The 18,656-nt window shown below is 44.7% G+C and overlaps 1 protein-coding gene across 1 annotated transcript; it reads right to left on the bottom strand.

The window, feature by feature from the left end:
• Nucleotides 1-10,888: 10,888 nt before the first annotated feature.
• On the bottom strand, nt 10,889-12,663 carry LOC115101728 (C-X-C chemokine receptor type 4-like). The gene is made up of 2 exons (XM_029621197.2): nt 12,562-12,663; nt 10,889-12,280 (listed from the first exon to the last, which is right to left on the bottom strand). Exons 1-2 carry the CDS (start codon nt 12,574-12,576, stop codon nt 11,174-11,176), a joined length of 1,122 nt encoding a protein of 373 aa, XP_029477057.1. The 5' UTR covers nt 12,577-12,663; the 3' UTR covers nt 10,889-11,173.
• Between the last annotated feature and the right edge of the window lie 5,993 nt (nt 12,664-18,656).

Below are 18,656 nucleotides of genomic sequence, written 5' to 3'. Positions count from 1 at the left end.
TCCCTCTCACCCCCCCTCCCCCTGAAAAGATTTAGATGCACTACTGTTCCACTGGAGGTCATAAGGTGAATGCACCAATTTGTAAGTCGCTCTGGATAAGAGCGTCTGCTAAATGACTTAAATGTAAATGTACTAACGCATGTCCAGAGTGCATAAGAAAATATTACCCGGACTCAACGGTCAAGTAGAATTTTACTGCGGTCATGACTGCCGGTGTGGCAGTAATATGGTCAACACAACGGCCCTAGTGTACACATGTTTGCACTGTCAATGTGCATCAAGCATTAGCTTCAAGGCAATACCATAATACATACTGACATCAACATGAGTGAACAATAACATGGCCTCTCACCTAGAAGGGTGCTGGATGATGTAAGACGTTGCCAGGTATCCACCCAGACTATGTCCCAGTAGGACATTGTTCAAGGCCTACTGATTGCCTCTACAGCTCCTGGGCCAGGGCAGCATCTGTGGAGAAGGGGGTGGAGAGCTCCGGCCAAACCCCAGGAGGTCAAACGCATAGATTTTCCGAGAGCGACTCAAAGCATCCAGGTTACAGATCCACAGACCTACTCCTCCTCCTCCATCTACACACAATACCCTATAATTACAAAGCAAAAACAGGTTTTTAGAATGGTTTGCACATTAATTAAAACTTTAAAAACGTATTCAGATCCTTTACTCTGTACTTTGTTGAAGAACCTTCGGCAGCGATTACAGCATTGAGTCTTCTTGGGTACGCTACAAGCTCAGCACACCTGTATTTGGGAAGTTTCTCCCATTCTTCTCTGCAGATCTTCTTAAGCTCTGTCAGGTTGGATGGGGCGTGTCGCAGCGTAGCTATTTCCAGGTCTCTCCAGAGATGTTAGATTAGGTTCGGGCTCTGGCTGGGCCGCTCAAGGACATTCAGAGACTTGTTCGGAAGCCACTCCTGCGTTGTCTTGGCTGTGTGCTTAGGGTCGTTGTCCTGTTGGAAGGTGAACCTTCACCCCAGTATGAGGTCCTGGGCGCTCTGTACTTTTCTCCGTTCATCTTTCCCTCAGTCCTGACTAGTCTCCTTGCCGCTGAAAAACATCCCCACAGCATGCTTCCACCCCCACCATGGTTCACCATAGGGATTGTGCCAGGTTTCCTCCAGAGTTGACGCTTGGCATTCAGGCCAAAGAATTCAATCTTAGTTTCATCAGACCAGAGTATCTTGTTACTCAGGGTCTGAGAGTCTTTTAGGTGCCTTTTGACAAACTCCAAGTGGGCTGTCATGTGCCTTTTACTGTGCAGTGGCTTCTGTCTGGCCACTCTACCATAAAGGCCTGAACGGTGGAGTGCTGCAGAGATGGTTGTCCTTCTGGAAGGTTCTCCTATCTCCACGGAGAAACTCTGGAGTTCTGTCAGAGTGAACATCGGGTTCTTGATCATCTCCCTGACCAAGGCCTTCTCCCCCGATTGCTCAGTTTGGCCGGCCGGTCAGCTATAGGAAGAGTCTTGGAGGCCACTGTGTTCTTGGGGACCTTCAATGCTGCAGACATTTTTTGGTACCCTTCCCCAGATCTGTACCTCAACATAATCCTGGTCCCGAGCTTTATGGACAATTCCTTCGACCTCATGGCTTGTTTTTTGCACTGACATGGACTGTCAACTGTGGGACCTTATATAGACAGGTGTGTGCCTTTCCAGATTATGTCCAATCAATTGAATTTACCACAGGTGGACTCCAATCAAGTTGTAGAAACATTAAGGATGATCAATGGAAACAGGATGCACATGAGCTCAATTTCGAGTGTCATAGCAAAGGGTCTGAATACTTATGTAATAAGGTATTTGTTTTAAAAATATATATACGTTTGCAAAAATGTCTATAAACCTGAGTCCAGATCCTGTCCAGGTTGAATGATGTGACAAACCTGGACCACGGGTCATTCTGAATACCTGGGGGGGTGGGGGACACGAGGAGAAACAATATGTCAGTGGAACTACTACTGTATACTGTACATAGGAGTCAATGATTTTGTTCCACTGAAAAGAGACAAATTTAAGATCTTAAGACATTAACATGGTCCTACAGGTGAGGATCTTGGCCTCTGTGCTCTTCAGGAGGGACATGGAGAGACAGAAGATTATGTTCCTGACAGCTATATTAACACATTAACACTGTATTAAGACAAACACAATGATTACTACAAAGCAGAGACAGAGTATGGTAAAGGTCTAAGCAGGCATTGTTACCAGCATACAACTGTTTGCATAAAATAAGGGCTGTCTTTCATGTAAGTTTACCCTGATGTGATGTTTTTGGACAAGGTGACTTGCCTGTATTTACCTGCGATTGGTCCGCTAATAATAATAATAATAATAATAATAATAATAAAGGCTCAGTGCACTACTTTTGTGAAAAAATATTTTGGGGCACTGTTTTTTTTTCAGGGGGTACTGCAGCACCCTCAGCACCCCTATTTCCCACAGCTACGACTCCAAATGCCATGATGACCTGGAAGAGACTGCCAAATCGAGGGCAAAGGTAAGAATCTCTGGATTAGCTATCTAATGTTAGCTAAACGTAGTAAGGAATAAATTGCCCCAAAAATTATTTGAATTAACAATTCTGTTAACTGTCTCGTGCAAGCTTTAAATGTTTACCATACCTGTTAGCAAAGGTGCCAGCTAAGAGATTACGTGCATGAGCTTGCAGGGATTTGTAGTTTTGCATGATGTCAACTTTTATGCTAATTTCTATTTTCGAATTGAATACAGCCGAAAATATTAATAAAAGTTACCTTGTCCGAGAGAGATTTACATGGTTATCAAAACATCACGCCAGATATGAAAGATAAGTAACTTGTGTTTTCGAAAACTGTATAGCAAGCAATGACTTGACGTTTGTAATCATCAGTGGCGATTTTAGCACGTAAATCTAGGTGGGGCAAACTCAAAAAAAACAAAAAAACAATTGTAGATGCAAAAGCCACTACACAAACACTAAACAGTACATTAATTGCATTATAATGGTGACAAACAGTGCCCACAAACTGCTTTCTTTTCTGCACCATGGAGTGAATCCTTACCACTGCTACACCTGGCTAACAGCAGTTCATTCAGCCTCAATTACTGCCTTTTAAAAAATCATAGCTGATATGTCCGACTTGCTTAAATAAATGTTGTTTCTACTAACAATTGAGATGTACAAACTATGGCATAAGGGGATGACGAGCAGATAAGATGCAATCTGTAATTTCGATTAAGACATTAATGAGCGAGCTAGGACAAACGTAGTTAACATAGCTATTTGTTCAGCACTTTTGAAATGTACAGCAACAGAATTCAGAACATGGGCTGTTCTTATAGTATTCTCCCTGTACACCAAGTCAGATGATTACATTTCTCTAAAACAGGCTATAGGCAACATGTGCACCACCAAGTCAGAACAGTAGGCTAAGTGATGAGGGGGAAAGGGACCAATAGGACTAATAATTTGGGTGAGGCACATTGTTTCAGTATGATATGTTGGATAAAGGAATAAAGACAGACACCAATGTCAAGTTCAATAGCATTGTTCAAGCATTGTACAAATCCCTACACGCGGAGTCCAGGGAACAGTCCGGCTAGTCGATTACCTATCAACTAGACTCCGTAACATCATCCTTTTCAATAGAAAGTGCAAACATAACGGCATAACATTAAGTTCTTAACAGTCAAGTCATAACAGTTGAAAAAGCATGACATTTTCTTTTTACTTCAGTTGTCATCTTCCTTTTTTATAAACAGATAAGTTAACAGTCTCTTGCTTACAGAGTAAGCCTGTCCGGTGGCTTGCACAGCCGACCCACCCGTGAGTAAGTCTTGGCTTACAGAGTAAGCCTGTCCAGTGGCTTGCACAGCCGACCCACCCGTGAGTAAGTATTGGCTCTGACAGGGGTAGGATTAGGGCCACGAGCTGGAGAGCTTGGGGTAGAAGCCTCACCTTCAGTTGGCTCATGTCTCAATTCTGCGCCCCTTGCCCTTAGGCCTGGAGGTCACGTGGTCAAACTCCCATTCTGAGGCAAAACGCTTGAACTGTGCAGTGGGCCATTGTCCGTGATTACCTTGTCAGGCTGACCTTGCCTTGCAAACTGCACCTTGCAGCACTTTATGACCGTCTCTGCAGACAAGTCAGGGAGCAGTAGTGATCAACGATGAGAAGATAGTCCTTTTGTCTGTGGCTGAATAAGTCCATGCTGACGATTTGCCAGGCGATTTGTGGGCAGTTCCTGTGACATCATGGTTTCCTTTTGCTGTTCATGAGCGTACCTGTTGCATGTGGTACAGTTGCTGACAAAGTCTTTAATTTCTGCTTGCATGTTTGGCCAGTATAATGTTTCACGAGCCTGGCGGTAGCATGCGTCACCTCCAACGTGACTGGAGTGTATGCGGGTAAGCATCTCTGGACGTAGTGATTTGGGAATCAAGACGCCATTTTGCACGATGATCTCATCTCGAAAGGTCCAGTATTCTCTCACTGTGAAAGGTTCGTCCATGTCAGTGTGTTGCCTGATCTGGGCTAGGCGGTGATCTATGACGTTTAAGTAGTCTGCCTGATTGATCTGTTGAACATCTTGTTGTTCCTGCTGTAGAGAATAGATGGCCTGCCGCAGATAGGCAGTGCTTCTGCCTGTACATTGTGCTGTTGCCCTGCTCAGTGTGTCGCTGATGTACATCTCTGGTCCTGGCTTGTAAATGACCTTCAGGCTGTAGTTTTGCAGTCAGGAGCATGCTTTGAAGCCTCTTGGGCACGTTGAGGAGAGGTTCACTGAATATGGCAATAAGTGGTTTGTGGTCAGTTTCAGCTGTGACCAGCTCTCGACCATATAAGTAGTGATGGAATCGGCTGCAGGAGAAGACAATGCTGAGGCACTCTTTCTCAATTTGTGTATAGTTTTGTTCGGTGGGGGTGAGCGCTCTTGAGGCAGCATCCAAGCAACCGGCACAGAGGCTCACAGACTGCTGATAGGTGTGACATGAACTTTGCAAGATAGTTTGCAAAACTGATGAGACGCTGTACTCCTTTTGCATCAAACGGGTTTGGCATGTTGAGGATCGCTCGGACCTTGTCTGGGTCCGGCTACAGAGCTTTGTCCGAGAGAATATGGCCATGGAAGTGGACGTCTTTCACCATGAACTGCAGCTTCTTCAGGCCAAGACGAAGCTTAACTGATCGGTAGCGCTCCATCAGTGCCAGGAGCTTCACATCGTGGTCGCGTTCTGCTTCTTCGTCTGTGTCACCACAGCCTACGATCAGGCCATCATCGGCGATGGTTGCAATGCCCTTGAGCCCAGCCAGTAACTCGTGCTGCTTGCGTTGGTATACCTCAGGCGCCACTGAGACACAAAACGGGAGCTTTGAGCCAGCGTTTCCGACCCCAGGGGGTCCAGCAGGTAGTCATGAAGCTGCTTTCTTCGTCCAGCTTGCATTGAAGGAATGCATATCGGGCATCCACCATGGTGAAAATCCTGGCCTTGGGAAGGTTATAGAGGACATCCTCTAGTGTCGGCATGATGTAGTGGGATCGTTTCAGTGCTTGGTTAAAATGCTTTGGGTCGATGCAGACCCTCAGCTTCTCTGTTTTTTTCCCTATGACCATATTGTTGTAGCAGTCAGTTGGTTCAGTCACAGATGTCATGTTGCCATCGGCCTCATACTTGTCCAGCTGGGCCTTCTTTCATTGCAATGGGCACATTGGGCACACTGGACTGGAGTGATGCTCTCATCCACTTCAAAGTGTACCTCCCCAGGCACTGATTCAACAGGCATGTTGAATACATTGTCATATCTGCTGAGTAGTTGTTCTTTGGACAGGGGTCCATGCTGGACAGGATCCACAATGTGCAGGTCATTTGGTACAGTGAACTGCATCAGTCCCAGGCGTTCGCATGTAGAGCCTGAGAGAAAAGGATGTTGACTGGTTTTCACAATCTCAAACTCCAGCTTGTGTTTGCGTCCCTGAATAACACATTCGGTCTCAAAAGGTGCCCCATAGAGCTCATTAGCGCTCCTGAGTACAGCTTTAGTCTAGTATCGCTGGGCAATAGATGTGTGTCAGGTGCCAGATTGATTTTGTCTTTGTAGCTCATTACGTTGCATTACGTTGCATGTAGCACCGGAATCCAGTTGACATTGGCCTACATTTTGTATGTCGCAGTAGTAGGACCAATACCGTGTGTAGCCCACTAAAAGAAGTAGGCAAGCATTCACTCTATAATCATTCACTTGCATTACACAGTTGTTGAGTGATAGGCTACTGTAAAAGTGATGTGAATACTATAAAACGCCACAGCCTAATGTTTCGCCCACTCCGTGTTCTTTTGCTATAGTGTGTGCTCGTGTGTGTAAAACTCTCCCACACAGAAAATATTTCCCATTTGGAGACGTTGTGGCTTGCTTACACTCATTGCATAGTGTCACAAATTTGACAGCAATCTAGTTCAAGTTATGTGAGAATCTTTAATAGTCTAGTGGTGCTCATATTGTTGAGCTGATCTGTGTGTGTTGGTAGGTGCAAATGATGTGTAGGCCTCTACTGCAGCTACAGATACACTTGCATGTCCCAGCAGGCACATATCTTTGTGTCACATACAACGACGGTTGTTGATACACTACCGTTCAAAGGTTTGGGGTCACTTGGAAATGTCCTTGTTTTTGAAAGAAAAGCCATTTTTTGGTCCATTAAAACAACAAATTGATCAGAAATACAGTGGACATTGTTAATGTTGTAAATGACTATTGTAGCCGGAAACGGCTGATTTTTTTTTATGGAATATCTACATAGGCGTACAGAGGCCCATTATCGGAAACCACTCCTGTGGCACGTTGTTATAGCCAGTCCAAGTTTATCATTTTAAAAGGCTAATTGATCATTAGAAAACCCTTTTGCAATTATGTTAGCACAGCTGAAAATGGTTGTTCTGATTAAAGAAGCAATAAACTGGTCTTCTTTAGACTCGTTGAGTATCTGGACCATCAGCATTTGTTGGTTCAATTCCAGGCTCAAAATGTCTAGAAATTAAGTACTCGTCAGTCTATTCTTGTTCTGAGAAATTAAGGCTATTCCATGTGATAAATTGCCAAGAAACTGAAGATCTCAACGCTGTGTACTACTCCCTTCACAGAACAGCGCAAACTGGCTCCAACCAGAATAGCAAGAGGAGTGGGAGGCCTCGGTGCACAACTGAGCAAGAGGACAAGTACATTAGAGTGTCTAGTTTGAGAAACAGAAGCCTCACAAATCCTCAACTGTCAGCTTCATTAAATAGTACCCGCGAAAACACCGGTCTCAATGTCAACGGTGAAGAGGTGACTCAGGGAGGCTGGCCTTTTAGGCAGAGTTGGAAAAAAAGCCATGTCTCAGACAGGCCAATAAAAAGAAAAGATTAAGATGGAGGAACTACTCCCAAGCTTAATTGCACCCACCATAACCCTTCCTCTTACAGACAACTCCTGGTGTAAACCCTGGGCTAAGGCACCTCTCACGTCTCTATTAGAACTCATGATTAATAATGCTTAAAGATCAGATATCCAAACCCATCACTGGCATGTCAACTGACCCAAGATCACAGTCAAATGGATTTAGCTGATTTGGTCACTCATCTGTAGATTTATTTGTGCATTTCCCCTGCATGCTTGCGTTCAGTTCATTCAGTATCCCGAATATTTCTGTTAAGTAGGCAAGGATACACATTTTCTTTTCATTACACAGAAATTCAACAAAGTTTTTTTTATATTTTTACATCCGTTGCGATTTACAACGGTTCCTCTCTCAATTCGAAAACTCTTTCCAACATTGCCCTCAAAAACCACCAAGCTTCGGTGTGAAATAGAAGATTGTCATGCTCTGATCTCATTTCTCCACATAGTTTTGCGTGCGCTATGTAGTTCATAATCGAAGTTACCTGCTGCATATCTCCGAGTTCTGCGCTCAACTATTTTGCCGCCAATTGCTCTCGGTGTATCCATTATAGCTCAGTGGGTGTATCATACAATGCGTTCATATGGCAGAGGGAGACACATTCATAACTAGAGTGCAGAGGCCTGTCTGCCGTCCCGTGATAGATGGAGCTCCCTCTGTGCAAAAGCCACCATTCGATCCAATGGAATCTGTTTTTCGTCAATATTGCCTCGCAGCACACTGAACATCCCCGAGACAGAAATATATGGCCTTGTGAATAACATCCCCCGACATGTAGCGAGCAAAAGACAATGCATATGGGCATCTCCGCCCTCGCAGCGAACATCCGTTTGGAGAGTATATGGTGGGGTATGTTAAGTCATTCAGTCAGAGTTTCCTCCTGATTGCTAGCAATAGCATCAATTCTTAGTTTCACAGTGTTATATGACAAAGGTATTGATGTGAGTTTCTGAGCCTCTGCCTCCCCACACGTTGTTTTCACCATATCAGTGGTGGGCGGTCATATCGAAATCTCTGCAATAGTCTGTGGTTTCATAGCGTAGCGTGCCTAGCCATTCGCCGTGGTAATGATTCAAGTGCAACTGTCAAGTGCGGCCTTTTCCCACGATCTAAGGACTCTATGTGGTTGAATTTTTATCATTTTCATTGAGTTTTTTAAGGTTATCCACATTACAATGATTTTGAGAGACAAAGACGATATAATATGGAATTTATATATATATATATATATATATATATATATATATATACAGTGGGGCAAAAAAGTATTTAGTCAGCCACCAATTGTGCAAGTTCTCCCACTTAAAAATATGAGAGAGGCCTGTAATTTTCATCATATGTACACTTCAACTATGACAGACAAAATTAGATAAAAAATCCAGAAAATCACATTGTAGGATTTTTAATGAATTTATTTGCAAATTATGGTGGAAAATAAGTATTTGGTCAATAACAAAAGTTTATCTCAATAATTTGTTATATACCCTTTGTTGGCAATGACAGAGGTCAAACGTTTTCTGTAACCTTGTGAAGACTTTTCACACACTGTTGCTGGTATTTTGGCCCATTCCTCCATGCAGATCTCCTCTAGAGCAGTGATGTTTTGGGGCTGTTGCTGGGCAACACAGACTTTCAACTCCCTCCAAAGATTTTCTATGGGGTTGAGATCTGGAGACTGGCTAGGCCACTCCAGGACCTTGAAATGCTTCTTACGAAGCCACTCCTTCGTTGCCCGGGCGGTGTGTTTGGGATCATTGTCATGCTGAAAGACCCAGCCACTTTCATCTTCAATGCCCTTGCTGATGGAAGGAGGTTTTCACTCAAAATCTCACGATACATGGCCTGATTCATTCTTTCCTTTACACGGACCAGTCGTCCTGGTCCCTTTGCAGAAAAGCAGCCCCAAAGCATGATGTTTCCACCCCCATGCTTCACAGTAGGTATGGTGTTCTTTGGATGCAACTCAGCATTCTTTGTCCTCCAAACACAACGAGTTGAGTTTTTACCAAAAAGTTATATTTTGGTTTCATCTGACCATATGACATTCTCCCAATCTTCTTCGGGATCATCCAAATGCTCTCTAGCAAACTTCAGACAGGCCTGGGCATGTACTGGCTTAAGCAGGGGGACACGTCTGGCACTGCACGATTTGAGTCCCTGGTGGCGTAGTGTGTTACTGGTGGTAGGCTTTGTTACTTTGGTCCCAGCTCTCTGCAGGTCATTCACTAGGTCCATCCGTGTGGTTCTGGGATTTTTGCTCAATGTTCTTGTGATCATTTTGACCCTACGGGGTGAGATCTTGCTTGGAGCCCCAGATCGAGGGAGAATATCAGTGGTCTTGTATGTCTTCCATTTCCTAATAATTGCTCCCACAGTTGATTTCTTCAAACCAAGCTGCTTACCTATTGCAGATTCAGTCTTCCCAGCCTGGTGCAGGTCTACAATTTTGTTTCTGGTGTTCTTTGACAGCTCTTTGGTCTTGGCCATAGTGGAGTTTAGAGTGTGACTGTTTGAGGTTGTGGACAGGTGTCTTTCATACTGATAACAAGTTCAAACAGGTGCCATTAATACAGGTAACGAATGGAGGACAGGGGAGCCTCTGAAAGAAGAAGTTACAGGTCTGTGAGAACCAGAAATCTTGCTTGTTTGTAGGTGACCAAATACTTATATATATATACACACACACTATATATATATATATATATATATATATATATATATATATATATATATACTATATATATAATTATTATTATTATTTTGGAAATTCTCCGGCAACCACATTTTCATATCAGGGACCCCTCGTTTGAAAACAGCTGCCCTATACACACACGCACAGGAATATTTTTCTGTTGTTAAGATGCAAAAAAATAATCTGCTGTTATGAATCACTCACACCTGGCCCAGTGTCACACGTCTGAACATGGCCACCAGAGATGTTTTGGGCTGACGAAGTAATAAAGGCCTAGTGCAACAATTTTTGTGAGAAATACTTTTTTTCCTACTTTTCTTTTGTCTGTATTATTTTTGGGGGTGATTTATCAGGGGGCGCTGTAGCCCCATCAGCACCCCTACTTCCCGTGGCTATGGTCTGAAACATCAGCCAATTTCATTTTCAATGTGAATGTATATGTGTGGGTAGGGGGGCAGCAATGCCATGATGATAATAACAGGATGTGACACACACATAGCCCCTTACCTGTGTGGGTGGGGGGTATACAGTTCCCATAACAACATCTGGAGAAACAATAAATGTCCACCCCCTCTCCTGCCCAGACACACAGCAGGATGTTTTAAGTGCGCTTGACTGGCCAACCGCACCACGGGGATTTATCTGTTTCACTTTCAAGAGCGTAAAGATACACCTCATCTCTCTTTCTCTTTCTCTCTTTCTCTCTGACACACACACACACACACCGTAACACCACTCAATGAGAGAACCAAGTAAAGATTCATCATGGTTTTGTTTGACATTTTATTACAAACATGTTTGAAGTTTTTTTAAAGCATACATACATACATACATACATACATACATACATACATACATACATACATACATACATACATACTTACATACCATAACAACAGTGAATGCTGGCAAAGCAAAAAATATTTACAAAAAAAATCTCAAGACATTAGAAAGAACTGACCAGCAGTCTTACTCTCCTTACTCTCTCTCACACACACACACACACACACACACACACACACAATTAGGCTATAGGCTAATATCTTTCTTAGCTGGAGTGCAGACTAGATGACTCTGACTCTGTCGTTGTGGATGTCGTGGCGCCTGTTCGTCTACGCGGGACAATCTTCAGGCTGGACATGCGTGTAAGTGTGAGGGCGCGGCGAGCAGAACTCTTGAAACCCACTCCCAGGAAGGCGTAGAGCAGCGGGTTCAAGCAGCAATGGGCGTACGCCATTGGCTCAGACACCGCTAACCACAACCCCAGGCCTGACTCCAACGTACAGCCCCGCGGGATCAGCTCCAAGCGGAGGAGAGCATCCACTGTGATGCCAATGCAGTACGGCAGCCAGCAGAGGAAGAAACAGAGAACCAAAGCCACAGTGGTCCGCACCGCCCTCCTCTTCTGCCTCTGGCCTCCCAGAGGGCCGCGGGTCAGCCTGGACACGATCACACAGTAACACACCAGTAGAACCAGGCCCGGCACCACCAGCCCCACCAGCACCGTCTGAAGGTGAAACAGGGACACCCACAGTGGGGCGTTCTCTGGCGGATAGAGCCTTGCACACACCATCTCCCCTTCCCCTGCCTCCTGGGTCCGAGCGAACACCATGTCTGGGAAAGCGAGGAGACCAGCCGGCAGCCAGGCACCAGCATACACATACCTGTGAGCTAGCCGCTGCCGGATGTGTGTGGTGCTGGTGTCCGTGGCTTTGACCACGGCCAGGTAGCGGTCCAGACTGATGAAGGCCAGGATCAGCACGCTGCCATACAGGTTCACCGTGTAGATGACGTGCACGCCGACACATGTGACTGCTCCAAAGCGCCAGTCCCCTAGTGCTGCGTCCACAGCCCAGAAGGGCAGCGCCAGCACGAAGAGCAGGTCGGCGGCGCAGAGGTGCAGCCGGTAGCGGTCCGTTAGGCTGAGGCGGGCCTTCCGCTGGCAGCCCAGTACAAACACCACCAGGCCATTCCCGGTGATCCCCAGGGTGAAGATGAAACCGTACACCACCGGGATGAAGACACGCTGCACGCTGGGGCTCAGCAGTTCACGGTCACATGGCTCCTCAAATCCAGCGCCGAAATCGCCCAAGCCAGAACCATAACCGGAAATCGTGTCATTGTAGTCATAATCCGATTCTGGTATCACAAAATGCTACAGAGAGAGAAGGATAATTGAGTACACTTAAAAAATACGATGTGCACAATTTTAAGAACCAATTATACAATCTGGTTAGTGATTAACATGATAACCAAGACAAATGCCGACAGCCATACAAAGTCCCAGAAAGGTTTTGTTTACAAGGCCTAAATGCTGAAACAAGCCATACAAAGTCCCAGAAAGGTTTTGTTTACAAGGCCTAAATGCTGAAACAAGCCATACAAAGTCCCAGAAAGGTTTTGTTTACAAGGCCTAAATGCTGAAACAAGCCATACCTCGTAGTAGGACATGATGTAGACGTTTGTCTTTCTCTTCTCCAAATGGAGTAAAGTTCTGTACCCGGTGAGGTTAAATAGCTGAGCCTACCCTTCTTCCACCCTTGCTCCGCCCCCAACACACACACACACACATCTGTGTCCCACTGAAATGCTTTTCCTGTTTTCGAGGTGTCAGGTGCTGAAAGTGTCTCTATCGCAGGATATTTGAGTGTGTGCGTGTATGTGTGTGTATGTGTGTGTGTGTGTGTGTGTGTGTGTGTGTGTGTGTGTGTGTGTGTGTGTGTGTGTGTGTGCGCCTTTGTTTACAGTTTAGGCCCCTAACGTCAAATCTGTGAGAATAATATTGTTGACAATGGCATGATGATATAATGCTGTTGCTGTCTATTGACAGTCAAACCATAAAGGAGAGGGGAAACGCTATAAACACATTCTCACCGCCCAGCTGTAGCGCGTCTGTATGGACGAGGGTACAGCTGCTGTGTGTGAGATCAATTGAGACTGAGGGAGAGCGAGTTTGTGTTTGCACCACTTTGTCCCTTTGACACAGAGCTGAATCAGAACAGTCCTGCATGAGTGGCACCATGAAGAAGTGCACAGGTGTGTGAGAGAATCCTCTGACTTGCGTCATCTGATATGATTATTATTGTGTGTGTGTGTGTATGTGTGTGTGCTATTATTCTCAGATCAGATAGTGTCTCCTCCCGTTCTCCGTTCTGTTAAATACCATGTTCTCCCACAGGTTCTTTGACAATAAATGAACCGTGTGTGTGTGTGTGTGTGTGTTATAACCGTGTCCATTCATACTCCAGGCGCACGGTGCCATTGTGCATTTTGGACGCTCAGTCTACCCACAGCCTGTGAAGGGTTCAGGTAGATGTGTGTTTAGGGTTGTGGTATAGACAGTGGGTGTGATGTTCGTTATAGGTGAGGCATATCCTGTGCAGACATAGACTCAGACCCAGACAACACTGACGAAGGTGTCACCCCGCCCTTACCACTCTCACACCCTTATACAGTAGGATCTTAATTTGAGCCAGTTTGCTACAGCAGGAAAATACTCCTGCAGCAACAGGAAATGTGAATTGTTATATGGATGATCATTTATGTTTTGTATGGGTTGATACATTTTGCGTCAGGGCAAATAGTCTGACATTTCAAAGTGGAAATTACAAACTTCAGAAGCATTTTTAAACCTTGAATAGACGACACGTTTGAATTTCCTCCTTTGCAAGAAAATTGCCATCGACACAGTGGTCGAATTAAGATGCTAAATCTGTACCCTCCCTCCCTCTCTCCCCTCCCTCCCTCCCTCCCTCCCTCCCTCCCTCCCTCCCTCCCTCCCATCACCAACACTGTATCTCCCTCTCCTCATAGGCCTAATTAAAGACCTCCTGTACTTAGAACTCCACTTTACTTAGAACTCCCACTCTCATGTAGACTCCAAAAGACTGAAGTGAAAATACCTTTTTTGGGGATTGTTATCAGGCCTTAAGACACAAATATGAACACTACTGCAGCAGAGACTCTTGTAGGCCTACAACGCTTACAGTATATGGGCATGGACTGAATCAGAACACACACACAGGCGAGCAGGTGTTTCTGGTCTAACAGGGTTGCCATGGAGCCTGTTCTAACGACAGCGCTGGTGACCAGCTGGTTTAGCTCCATACCTTCAGCTGTTTAAAAGACCACCCGTGGGACACACACACATGCACGCATGCACACACACACCAGAACAGTGGAGCAAGAAAATGGGATTTCTGCACATACAGTAAGTCGGATGTTGGTGTAAAATAAAAGGTAGTAGAAAGAAACAGTAGGGAACAATAGGTTGGGAACTCACAGTATTGCTGCAGCTGCTGGCCAGCTGAGCCGTTTCAACTTAGAGCCAAGTAGGTTACATGGGAGGGTGGCTCGGTGAGTGACGAGCAGAGTCAGTTTTCCCAGGGCCTCTCAAGCACTTCCCACACACACATGGAAGCAGTAGAAACAGAAGCTGGAAGTTGACTGCCTCTCCCAGCATTAGAACAGAGCTTCCTGGAGGAGAGGAGGGAGGAAGAGCGAAGAAAACAGAAAGAAGAGAGGAGAAGACAAGTCAACACTCCCTAACAAGTAACCATTCCCGAATCAGTCACCCCTCAGCCACATACACGGATGCACGCACGGTCACACACACACACACACGGATGCACAAGGCATACCCCACATCCAAAACGTACCACTTCCCAAACCCCATGCAGCTGCTAATGTGTCAGGGGTTTGGTGACACACACGCACTATTCTCCTCTAGTCATGGAGTATTCATAACAGGAAGGACTTCCTCCCTCTCTATTTGGGAAAAGCAAACAGCTGGAAAGATCTCTCACACGGGCACTCCTGTCCACATGCAGACACGTACACGCATACACACCTGTAAAGATATGTATATCCAGCTTTGAAACAGACACAAATGCCCTCAATTTTAATCGCTCATTCTTCTCATCCCTCATCTCCTCTATTTTCCTCTCTCCTTCTAACCCCCAGCACCACTCTAGTGATGGTCTAAACGCTTGGGGGTGTGGGAGGGGGGGGTATAATAGTCTACTGCCTACAGAATGTTAACTCCTCCGTCAATGCAAGACAGACTTTCCTGTTGGTGAGACTCTGAACAATCCTGGGAAATTCAGACGGAGATGGGCTACATCTTAAAGGGGATAGTACACCATTTTGGCAATGAAGCCCATATTGAACGCAGAGACATACAAAATAGTATCCACACGTTCATCTGACTCTGGGGAAGTACACTGAATAAAAAATATATAAAAATATGCAACTAAGTTGCATTTCATATAAGGAAATTAGTCAACTGAAATGAATGCATTATTAGGCCCTAATCTAGGGATTTCACATGACTGAGATGACAGGTATGCATCTGTAGGTCACAGATCGCTTTAAGAACAAGGTAGGGGTATAGATCAGAAAAGCAGTCAGCATCTGGGTGTGACCGTTTGCTTCATGCAGCTTCACACATCTTCTTCGCATACAGTTGATCAGCCTGTTGATTGTGCCCTGTGGAATGTTGTCCCACTCCTCTTCAATGTCTGTGAGAAGTTGCTGGTTATTGGCGGGAACTGGAACACATCGTTGTACATGTTTATCCAGAGCATCCCAAACTTGCTCAATGGGTGACATGTCTGGTGAGTACTCAGGCCATGGGAGGAACTGGGACATTTTCAGATTCCAGGAATTGTGTCCAGATCCTTGCGACATGGGGCCGTGCATTATCATGCTGAAACATGGAGGTGATGGCGGCGGATGAATGGCACGACAATGGGCCTCAGGATCTTGTCACGGTATCTCTGTGTATTCAAATAGATCAAATCGATTAAATGCAATCGTGTTCGTTGTCCGTAGCTTATGCCTGTCCATACCATAACTCCACCACCACCATGGGGCACCCTGTTCGCAACATTGACATCAGGAAACCGCTTGCCCAAATGAAGCCATCCATGCTGTCTGCCATCTGCCCGGTACAGTTGAAACCGGGATTCATCCGTGAAGACCACACTTCTCCACTGTGCCAGTGGACATCGAAGGTGAGAATTTGCCCACTGAAGTCAGTTACGACGCCGAACTGCAGTCAGGTCAAGACCCTGGTGAGAATGACGAGCACACAGATGAGCTTCCATGAGATGGTTTCTGGCAGTTTGTGCAGAATTTTTGTTGGTTGTGCAAACCCACCTTTTCATCAGCTGCTTGGCTCGCTGGTCTCAGACGATCCCGCAGAAGAAGAAGCCGACTGTGGAGGTCCTGGGCTGGAATGGTTACACGTGGTCTGCGGTTGTGAGGCCGGTTGGACGTACTGCCAAATTCTCTAAAACGACGTTGGAGGCAGCTTATGGTAGACAAAATGAACATTTAATTCTCTGTCAACCTCTCTGATGGACATTCCTGCAGTCAGCATGCAAATTGCACACTCTTTCAAAACTTGAGAGATTGTGTTGTGTGACAAAACTGCACAGTTTAGTGGCCTTTTATTGTCCCCAGCACAAGGTGCAGCTGTGTAATAATCATGCTGTTTAATCAGCTTCTTGATATGCCATACATGTCAGCTGGATATATTGCCTTATCAAAGGAGGAAGGCTCACTAAGAGGGATGTAGACAACCCCAAATTTGAGAGAAATAAGCTTTTTGTGAGTATGGGAAATTTCTGGGATCTTTCAATTCAGCTCATAAAACACTTTACATGTGGCTTCTTAACAGCTTCTACACCCAAACCATAAGAATAATGAACAGCTAATCAAATGGCTACCTGGACTATTTGCGCTGCTGCTACTCTCAGTTTATTATTTATGCATAGTCACTTTACCTACATGTACATATTTCTGTGCCCCACACATTGATTCTGTACCGGTACACCCTTGCTACTGTTATTATATTGTTGCTATTTAAGTATTTATTTATTTTTTACTTCAGTTTATTTTAGTAAATACTTTAACACTTATTTTTCTTAAAAGTGCATTGTTGGTTAAAGGCTTGTACGTTACCATTTCACTGTACGTTCTACACCTGTTGTAGTCGACGCATGTGACAAATAACATTTTTATTTCATTTGATATATTTTTGTTCTGTATAGATTAAGGGCCTCATTGCCAAAATCCCATACCATCTCTTTAGCGGTATAAACGGGCTTCTTCTTCTTTATCTGTTCTGGTGTGAAAACACTGACCATGTGAATACAGATATAAAGGACATCACGCTGCTTGCTCAGCAAGTACTACTGCTCATGTTTCTTGGCCCAAGAAAGTCTCTTCTTCTTACTGCTGTCCTTTAGTAGTGGTTTCTTTGCAGCAATTCGAACATAAAGGCCTGATTCAAGCAGTCTCCTCTGAACAGTTGATGTTGAGATGTGTCTTTTACTTGAACTCTGTGAAACATTTATTTGGCCTGCAATCTGAGGTGCAGTTAATTGCTGAATTCTGAAGCTGGTAACTCTAATGAACTTATCCTCTGCAGCAAGGTAACTCTGGGTCTTCCTTTCCTGTGGCGGTCCTCATGAGAGCCAGTTTCATCATAGCACTGTCATTTTTCTTTGCTTATTTGAGCTGTTCTTGCCATAATATGGACTTGGTCTTTAACCAAGTAGGGCTACTACATCCTGATTCAGCTCACACCAGGCTTGAACCCAGGACCTCTGACTTGCTTGCACGTGACCTGGAGCATCTTTCCAGTCGATACCACACAATACACTAGCTATTTGCTGGTGCAAGTGGGGACACTTCAGTCTGAAGAGTAAGTTTCACACATCCCCATGTGCTTCACATACAAGCAAACACCTGGTAGGCATCCACCTTATTGCTTATCACCAGTCCTGTGTTTCAGATGAGTCTATATAAGGGAGACAAAACAAGAGGTACATCCCAACAGTCCAAAGTGGCTCATTGTCTACTCTCCTTTACCAGCACTCAGTGCACCAATGTGAAAAAGATGGATAGGTGAATGGCAGGCAGAGTATGGGAGTAATGGATTACAACAACAAAAAACGGTAACTGTAATCTGTTACGTTACCAGCAAAAATATTTTCATCAGATTACAGATACTTTTGAAAAACTATATGATTACTTCGAGGATTACTTTTAAATTCAGAAAGGAGGTTTGCAGATTTTTTTTCGACATGTCTCTGTTTTCTCAATGATATTCAAATCAGCATTGAAAACAGGCGCAAATTTAAGTTTGTTCCATCCTGAGCGAGTTTTACCACAAAATCAAAGTCCACTATGACGACACACCAAATGGGTTTGATGGCTCGTGGGAAAAGAGCAGAAATAGGCTTTTGTAGGATACAGTCCAAGCTATGTCTTCCAATGGTATGATTGCTGCCGTCATCCAATGATTATCTAAGTTGAATAAACGCTTGGAGGTAAGGATGACAGCAGTGGTGTCAATCCTTTTTGTTTCAATATGAACCCTTTTCTTTTACAGGTTAATATGTTTAGACCTGGTCCCAGATCTGTGGTCTCCCACAGCGGCAATAAGGATATCACTTATTATTGTTACTACAGTACATGATGCATTGATGTGAATCACACTGCTGCTCTCTCATTTCGCTATT

This window comes from Oncorhynchus nerka, linkage group LG20, assembly GCF_034236695.1.
Source record: "Oncorhynchus nerka isolate Pitt River linkage group LG20, Oner_Uvic_2.0, whole genome shotgun sequence".
NCBI lineage: Eukaryota > Metazoa > Chordata > Actinopteri > Salmoniformes > Salmonidae > Oncorhynchus > Oncorhynchus nerka.
Note: the sequence above shows the minus strand (reverse complement) of the source record. Positions and strands in the feature narration are given on the sequence as shown.